This window comes from Balaenoptera musculus, chromosome X, assembly GCF_009873245.2.
Source record: "Balaenoptera musculus isolate JJ_BM4_2016_0621 chromosome X, mBalMus1.pri.v3, whole genome shotgun sequence".
NCBI classification, from domain to species: domain Eukaryota; kingdom Metazoa; phylum Chordata; class Mammalia; order Artiodactyla; family Balaenopteridae; genus Balaenoptera; species Balaenoptera musculus.
In genome coordinates, this window is record NC_045806.1 from 11,465,783 (window position 1) to 11,475,641 (window position 9,859).

The 9,859-nt window shown below is 38.6% G+C and overlaps 1 protein-coding gene across 2 annotated transcripts in view; it reads left to right on the forward strand.

The window, feature by feature from the left end:
- GLRA2 (glycine receptor alpha 2) overlaps positions 1–8,823 on the forward strand; it is a 187,155-nt gene extending 178,332 nt beyond the window's left edge. Inside the window, exon 9 of one of the 2 annotated variants that reach the window (XM_036840261.1) lies at positions 8,431–8,823. In XM_036840261.1, the coding sequence (XP_036696156.1) occupies positions 8,431–8,709 (279 nt within the window). In that variant the 3' untranslated portion in view covers positions 8,710–8,823. The remainder of the gene's footprint in view (positions 1–8,430) is intronic. The other variant, XM_036840262.1, reaches the window with a different exon arrangement.
- The last annotated feature ends 1,036 nt before the right edge of the window (positions 8,824–9,859 follow it).

The window sequence follows — 9,859 nt, forward strand, 5'->3', positions numbered from 1 at the left end:
GTGTGAAGAAAAATGTTCCATTAATTAAAATTTCAAGACTTAAAACTGATATTTGGTGATGACCGTAGATTTATAGGAATTTTACTCTCTTCACCAAACCCAAATGGATGGCATATGAATTCAAATACCCTTAATATTATGCAAATACTCCTTAGTCTTTGCTATGGGTAATAACTGATAAGGTCTCATTTATTTGGTGAAATACTTGTAAGTATATAATACGTACTGGCTTTTCATTTACCTAGCTTTATTATTTTCATTTGCGAATAGATGCATAAATGAAAAACTGTTTCTCTGTATTCTGGAGTGTTTGTCTCTTCTATTTATTTTTTTTGCAAAGAAGCATGCATTTTTTGCTAAGATTGTTAATAAGATGGATCTAATTTTACATATTTTCACACTCTCTGGGCTGCTCACTAGCTTAACACTGGGCCAAAAAAAATGGACAGTGTTTCAAATATAGATCATAAATACCTCAGTTCTTGAGTGGCATTGTTGAGTTTACATTTGCCCTAATTTTATATAAATTCAATATGCAAAAATAAACCATAAAATAAGTAAGCTAGGAAAGCATTTTTCATATCACAAAAGACTTTTTTCCAACATTCATTTAAGAAGCATTTACCTTGGGCTTCCCTGGTGGCGCAGTGGTTGAGAATCTGCCTGCCAAGGCAGGGGACACGGGTTCGAGCCCTGGTCTGGGAAGATCCCACATGCCGTGGAGCAACTAGGCCCGTGAGCCACAATTACTGAGCCTGCGCGTCTGGAGCGTATGCTCCGCAACAAGAGAGGCCGCGATAGTGAGAGGCCCGCGCACCGCGATGAAGAGTGGCCCCCACTTGCCGCAACTAGAGAAAGCCCTCACACAGAAACGAAGACCCAACACAGCCATAAATAAATAAGTAAATAAATAAAATTTAAAAAAAAAAAAAAAAGAAGCATTTACCTTATATATAGTATTCAACATAGGCAGCTTTAGCCAAATATTGTTCTAGGTACTGGGGTGATCAAGATATGCAAAACTGGGTCCTTCCACTTGAAGGTCACATAAAAGAGGCCGACATGTAAACTATGATGACAGCAGGCTCCATTATGGAGGCATGTAACCCAGTGCTACAGGAGCTGAGGAGAAACCCAAGGCCCAGGCTCAGGGGTCAAGAAAAGGCATCCTGAACGGGATGAGTAGAGTCTTGAAGGACATGCAGGAGCTCGCCAAATGAAGAGAGGTGAGGAGTATTCTATGCAAAGAATAAAGCCAAAGACCATGAAACCCCATGAGAGAAGCAGGTATAAGACAGGACATAGGGGGTCCTTGAATGTCACAAAAGAGCTTAGAAGTGGTCATTAAGGAGATAAGAAACTCTTGAAAAGTATTAAGCCAGGAATGAAAGCAGTGGGCCAATGGCATTCCTTTAGTTCCACTGGAGCAGAAAGCAGGGCTGGCTTCAAAATCTGTGGGACCCAGTGCAAAATGAAAACGTGGGGTGCTTGTTCAAAAATCATTATGAATTTCAAGATGGCTACAGCAAAGCATTAAACCAAGTATAGTACCCTTCTAAGTACTGGGGCGTGTGAGGGCACAGTATGCATGCCCACAAGGCCAACCCTAGCAAAGGCATGAGAGCAGCAGGAGGAAGAAGACTTTAAGATCCTTACTTGCATACTGTCTAGTCTGCAGTTGGGAAGGATGTCTTAAACATATCAACCAGCTAGAGATTAGTCTCCAGGCAATATACTAGGAAGCATTATAATCCTATACTCAAACTAAGAAAATGTCCAAATGGCTAATCTCTTCATTTTAAAGAGGAAATAGAAGAGCAAAAATGTTGAGGGACTGAGGGAATTCAATCCCAGTGTTTCCTCTGCCCCTCTACAATGCCAAGGCTAGTGCGTCTGCAGTGAAAGGGACAGAATGGAAGTTCTTTGGGCAAGACTGATCCAGAGGCCGCAGAAAGGGCTGCAAGTGGCAAAGAAAGGGAAATCAGCTAGGAGACAATTGCTGTCCCCTCCCTTCCCCCAGGAAGCATGTCCTTGCTGAGACTTTTCTCAGAATCAAGAGGATCTTGCCAAGCACGGGTTTTGAATAACTCATAGGCCCAGCATTGTGCCAGGGAAGAGGGCTACAGAGATGAGGTGGGCACACTCCTAGGAGCTTATCCTTTGGTGAGTAAAGACATTAGTGGAAATCAGCTACCATAATCCAGAGTCCCTGTCTACCTATTCTTTAACATGATTGGGAAGCAAAAATTTTAAATAATAATAAAAAAAGAAAATTGGAAATGAGTTCTAAACACCGATAGGTAGCTACAGAGTCTTTTTCAGATTAGGGGGATCATAGATGATTTGCACGTTGCCTTGTATATCTCAGCAGTATTACCATCCATACCCTCACCAACTCTAAAGGCTTCAGGCTCACCTGAGCTCCAATAAACCTTTGTACATATCTCAATAATCTCTCTCATATAATTCTCTACTTGGTTCTGTATGAGCCCCCAAAACCCAAGGTCTTATTCATCTTTTCCTTCCCTTGGTTCTTAAGATAAAGCTCCAAACCGACACCACGGTTTGCAAGGTCCTATGTGAGCTAGCCCCTGGTCTTTTCTGAAACTTTGTCTCACCCCACTTTCCTTCTGCATTCCACGAGCCATCCTACCATCTCTCAATTGCAGCAAACCTTCCTATCTCAGACATCTCCCAACTCGGCTGTGCCCTCTTTAATGCTTCTCATTTTTCAGATCTCTAATGAAATATCACTTCCCCAGGGAAAAGTTTCTCCTATCAGCCAGATTAGACCGGGACCCCCGTTAATATGTTCTCCTAACACCCTATAATTTTCCTTCAGATCCCTTATCATACTTAGTAATTCCGTGCTCATGTGATTCTTCCATGAATGTTTGTCTTCACCTCAAGGTTGGGAACTACCTGAAGGCAAGAGTCTGATCTGTCTTGCTCGCCACTGGATTCCTGGCAAATGGCACAGTGCCTGGCATGTCCTTGGGACTTTTTTGACCACTCAATCTAAAACATCCACTTCTCTGTCACTCATCTCTCTTAAGTGTCTTACCTTGATCATTTTCCTTCAAAGCCTCCATCATTATCTGTGTGTGTGTGTTTGTGTATGTGCAAATGTGTGGGGTGTCTTATCTGTGTGTATGTGTATGTATAAATATGTATTTGTGTGTGTGTCACATAATTTCTCTACTTGTTACTGTTTTCCCCACTAGAATGTAAACTCCAAAAAAGAAGAGACTTCATCTCCTTGTTCACTGCTGTATCCTCACCACATACCTGGCACATAATAGGTGCTCAAGGAATTATTTGTTGGAAATATGAATACATAAATGGCAAGTGCTCAAGAAATGAACACCAGAAGTTCATTCTTCTTCAAAAATCAATCATAATGATATCCTGCACTGAAAAAGAGATGATCCACTGATGTGCTTTTCTTTTGGAAAAAATGCTATTCACTGTCTGCCCCAAAATGACACTGTGACAGTTTTAATTTATTTCACCACATGCCATTAAGCAACAAGGGGTTATATTTGGTTTACTTTATTTCAGATCTGTTGTTCTACAAATTTCAGTGGGATTCTTCTTCCATAATCTTGAATGGAAGCCATTTGGGGCTTGATAGGGACAAATTCATAAAAACCAAAGACTTCCAGAGTCTTTGGAATCAGACAATTTGGAGATCTGACAGACCTGATTTGAATTTCAGCTTCAACATTTATTAGCAATATAACTTCAGGAAGCCACATAACTTCTCTCGGTCTCAATTTCCTCTGAAACCATGTGATTTGTAGGGATGGTTTGGTGATAGGACTGACTGTGGTTTTAAGTGCATGGTATATAATTATAATCAATACATGATATCTACTTATTATTCATATCTACTTCCAAGTCCCCATGATACAGAGGAGAAAACTGAGGCCATAGAACGGAGAATTTCTCAAGGCCATCCCTCCTCCCCAAGGCTAGGAAGCCCAAGCAGGGCTACCATTAAGCATCACCCAGCCTTCATTTGCTCAGGGGACTTTTTTGGTGAAAACCTGCTTGTGTTTGGACTCACACTGTTTCCTAAGGAGGGCTGGAGACTTCATAATGTCCTTGCATTGATTGAAGCTCACTGCAACCTTCAGTTCCAACTGGGCCATTTCCTATTCCAATAGAAGGGCAAAGATTCAATCAAAGAATCTGGGTGAGAAATGGGATGGAAAGAGTTTTCCCCTACCCCAGTTTATAGGAGTCCTTTTATTTCCTCCTTTCTAGGACATAAAAGAAAAATTGGAAATATGGGTCCCACTGAAATCTTTCATTGTATAAATCCTATATTCTTTAATTATATTGAAATCATTTGCTTAAACGATTCAGTACGATGCAATTCTGGTGAGCTTTAGGTTCAATTTCACATCTAGACGAGTTATTCCAAACACAGGAATGGGTGAATTTTACAATAAGTAAAACTGATGGATAAGATAAAATAAGATGATAAGTCTCCAATAAATTGCATAGCGCCATGGCAGTGCTTCCTACAGCAGACAGACAGGGTTTAAGGAGATTTTATCAAAGTGGGATATAGAAATTGCATGTACTGAAACTTCGACTGGATGATTCATTTTCTGTGGGAATTTAATCAGTGAATAACAAAACAGAGTGAGCTAGAAGTATTTACTGCTCAAAGATACTGAAGATGGCAGGTCAGCAGCAATAATTAAGTAATTGGTTTTCTGGCTAATTAGAAGAAATGGAGAATATATGCCTGAAATTCTTTCCTCACTGAGAGGATTACACCAACTGTCACTGTGAATACTCAACTAATTTGTGCCTACAGATTGTTCTTTATTTTAGCTTCAGTTTATCCATGACTCAAGCTCATCTCCACTTTGCCCTCATATAGGAATCTTGCCACATTACCATAACGTTTTTATTCTGAACCTGCTATAAAGGCAATTAGTCATTCATTATAACACAAAAATTCAAATTGGTTGCAATTATGTTTTCTGAATCAAGACTATACCCTTTGATGTGGGTAATTTAAGGTTCTATATTTAAAATGCATTGAATGAATCATAATGGTAAATAAGAAGACCCTTAAACTAGCATTCATATCTCCTGCACATGAAAAATTAAATGGATAATTTCTACCTATGACAGATTTATTTTTTTGGTGGAGAATTTTAAAGAATTGATTTAATTAGTTGTAACTATGCTCAGAAGCATAATTTGAAATACTGTTGAATGAATGGTGAAAGTATTTTCAAGCAGAGAGAAAACTCTCTTAAAATTCCCTTTGTTCATTATTCAACAAACGTTTATTAAGCACCCACAGTTTGCACGGCAATGTACGCCATAATAATAACCTAACCTGGTATCATTCTATTCTGCTTCTGCTAGTTAATTGAATGAGTTAATCTCTTCAGCTGTCCATTCACAGTATGTGAAGAAAGACTACAGAAATAAAATGAATGAGTCAGTCTGAAAAGAAACATGGATGTGTGTATTTAGGTTTCCTTTTGTTTCATGCGCTAAAAACAGGTTACTAGCCAACTACTCTTTCTATTTCTTCAGGGACCCAGGAAATTTAAAAGAATCTTATCTCACTCAGGCAGTGAACTATACACTTAATCATGACTTTCTAAGTGTTTATAGAGGTAAGAACAGCAATTTGTAAGATTCTACAGATATGGAAAGGAAAAACAGCACAGTAAATTTAGGCAGATAAGGGGAAATGTATTTTGAGGGATTGTTTCCACTTGAAAAGTTATATTAGACTTAATAACATAGACTAGGTTAGAGCTGGACATTAGAGCTGATCTAGGCCACTGGTTTCCAACCTTTTGCATTAGAGTCACTGGATTTTTTAAAATAAATATGGATTCTCAGCTCTCATTCCCAGAGATTCTGACTCAGTTGATCTGGAAGAGGCTGGGAGGGGAGGCAAGCATACATATACTTGTAAAGGTTCCCTAGCAGCCAAAGCTGAGGCCCACAGACCTAGTCCAGACTCAACATTTTGGCATGAGGTCTCTGAGCCCTTGAAAGAATAAATATCTTGCCTCAGATCAGCACAGCTTCTAACCTTTGGAGCCAGGCCTAGAACCCAAATAGCCAAATTCCTAGTCTGGATCTCTTAACTAAATCAAATCACACCGTTTCTACTTCCCTCACACACTGGTTAAGATCTAATTACCAGTTAGTAATAGGCAGGAAGAATAAGACTGCTTATAACCCATGTGACTAACAAGTCCCCTCCTCCTAGTGACCTGTGTGCTTCCATTCTTGCTAATAAGTCTTCCAACATTCTTGCTAATAAGTCTTCCAATGACACTGTAATGATTAATGTAACTGTTTAGTCCACATTTTTAAATACTTCACGTATTTGAAACTTTTGCATCTATAAACTATATCATTCCCATTTTAGACAAAGAAACCAGATTTACTCTTTGAATCTGAGTCCAGTTGAAGTCTTCATTATAGAGCTTATAGAGCTGAGTACACGGAAGCACTCTAATGTCTGGCTGGGTTTTCTTAGCCAGCTTCCCTATATGAGAATGCCTTTAGGTTGGCCACTTCCACTGGGTTCTGAAAGCTCCATGCAGGTAGGGCTCTTGTCCAACTTCATCAACTGTCTCCCAGCATCTAGCAAAATGCTCGCCATAGACTCAACACTCAACAATTAACTGTTGAATGAAAAATCCTTATTACATTTTGTTAACAAATGAGACAGAGTATCTTGAACCAACTTGTGCAGGACAATCTCATATACATAAAAGTACTGGGAAGATGGTTTTATAAAGGAGTAGTTTTACATTTATTTTATTAGAAGAGCTTTGGCCTGATCTTCCTGACCTAAATTTGTCCTTGCTGTACCATTTGGATTACAGTTGGGCTATCTCACATTAATATTATGTTAAAAGTCCTTCATTCAAATGATACAAATGAACTTATTTATAAAACAGAAACAGACTCACAGACTTCAAAAACAAACTTACGGTCACCAAAGGGGAAACGTGGCGGGCGGGGGGGATGAATTAGGAGGATGGGATTAACAGATACACACAGTACTATATATAAGATAGAGAACCAACAAGGACCTACTGTAGAGCACAGGAAACTCTACTCAATATCTTGTAATAACCTATAAGGGAAAAGAATCTGAAAAAGAATATAGATATATAGATATATATATGTATAACTGAATCACTTTGCTGTACACCTGAAACTAACACAATATTGTAAACCAACTATACTCTAATAAAATTTTTAAAAGTCCTTCATTCAGTATATCTTTTATATGTGTGAAGGCACAACTGACATGCAATAAACATCGATGAAATAAAATTAGTACCAAATTTTACTGTCTTTTGGAAAAATATAACCAAATTAATTAATATAATATTCTTCTCTAGCAAGATAAAGAGTGCAGTGTCTTTGGTGTTTCAAAGGGGTGGCACAGTATTGTAGAAAACAGTAATCTAGTTGCAGAAGATGATGATTCAATCGATGGCTATTTAGAACTAGATTTTTATTAAGCAGATCATTTCAATCCCATCTTTTCAACCCAACCACACACCCAAATTCCATACATTTGTCTCTATGTAGGGTATTTGCTCTTTACCATAAGGTTACAATTTTTCAGTCTTTTATCTAATTCATGTAGAAATAACACAAAAAACCACTGACATCAGCTAAAACGACATATGTTCATATGGTAGATATGAAGAGCCAAAGAATCAATGTAAAAAGTTGACACTAGAAAAACTAACCATGGTAGAAATATTCAACTCCAAACACTGAATATTTAACCTCTGCTATATAACTGAGGTGAACTAGAGGGCTGGAGGGGAAAAGTTATACATTTAAGGGGTTAATCTTAGATCTAACACAAACATTAAAGCCAATGTTAATGGAAGGAACTGGGCTATGAATGAGCCACAATACTAGAAGTTCCTGGCTCAGAGCCAGGTACAAGGCAGAGATTCAGTAAATGCTTTGTTGAAAATGAAAGAATGGGTGAACGAATGAATGAGTGAGTGAATGAACGAACAGTCCTCTTCTTAGATTTAGAGTGTAATACTGGGATTTGGAGATTTAGCTTTAAAACAGTCTATTCAAAGCTGTGGATCAATAAACTAGATTTTGGGAACGTCAGTCAGTGCTGAATATAATGTAGGTATTTCTGTTTGTTAATTAATTAAAATGACCACGGAGTCATTATTCTTACACTTAATTTCTCAGCCTGAAAAGTTAATGAACTGTATCTGTTCCATGAATAATTGAGTTGAACTTGAAAGACAACTCCCTATTCCAAAAGCCTTCCACACTACCAGTTAACTGTGATTTATCCTTTTACTTCTGAAGAATTTTAAGCACCTTCCATCTGATTTGACTGACAACCTATCTGTGCCTTCCCTGTCTTTATTCTTCCAGGAAGAAGATGTTACTCATGAAAGTCGTTTTAATTTCAGTGGTTACGGGATGGGTCACTGCCTTCAAGTGAAAGATGGAACAGCTGTCAAGGCCACACCTGCCAGCCAGCTCCCACAGCCCCCCAAAGATGCAGATGCCATCAAGAAGAAGTTTGTGGACCGGGCAAAAAGGATTGACACGATTTCTCGAGCTGCCTTCCCATTGGCCTTCCTCATTTTCAACATCTTTTACTGGATCACATACAAGATCATTCGGCATGAAGATGTCCACAAGAAATAGATGTGCTCTTCAGACCCTGGGACCTTCTTGCCTAACTGTTGTGCTTGTAAATACACAGTGAAATTGTCTTTATATCACTTTGACAGAGGAGAAGACTGGGGGAGGGGGGAGGGAGGATCATGGGGGCGGGTTTCCTGGCACCTACATGAAAAAAGATAAGTTATCCGGGCAATGAAGGAAAATGTTTGCACAAAATTACGGTGTTGCAGAATCACGTGAGCATAATTCCCTTCACAGCCTTTAGCAATGCTCTTTCAGATGATGCATTAAATAGACATGATGTGCAAAGTCAAGTACTTGAGGGCTATTTGTCTTTTGGTTCGGTTTGGTTTGGTTTGGTTTTGACTAATTCTGGTACTGAAAAGACAGCTTAAACACACGCGTGTGCATGCACACACACGCGTGCGCACACGCACACACAAAAGGAAAATGCTTAGGATCTGACCATAGTGACTAGCCTATAGTGAGTTGAGGACCAAACTTTTTCAGGAAAATGCTGCCTCGTTTTTAAAACAAGCCTCCTGCGCTACGTTCTTTACAATGTCTGTAATTAGTGTTTCACCTGAGGAATCCTTTTGTGGGTCATAAATAATTTCTACTTGTCGAGAAAACAACAACAAAAAATAAATACCAATCACAAAGAACAGGTTTATACTTTACTGTCCGTGTAAGTGTGCATTTTAATATTCTTTTTCTTTCCTAGATGTAATTTGGGGATTTGAATTGTGTATTGTGAAATTGATTTGATCGTATGTCCTCTTAAAAATAAATGCCCATTTTCTTTTAGATCCAAGTTAGCACACTACATTTTTTTTCACTTTGGCTATATTTACGTGCAATTAAGTACTCAAGTGTGACTTAGCCGTCGCAGCCTCTCAGCCACAGTATTTATGGAGATGATGTGTCCTGAACCGTGTAGCTCATATCAGCTTGAACTTCCCATTTCTGCTCTCACTGTAAGTGTAACTATTAGTCCTAATGTCAACTGACCCATGATTTCTACTGTCAATCCAAGTGAATATTGTTTGAAATATCCTTAACTAACTTAAAGAATTTTAAAATTGTACTGTGATTTTCATAACCCGTTGCCTTTTTGGTACCAGAGCTACGTGGTTTGAATTCTGGCTACATGTTTTAAGTAAGAAAAAAA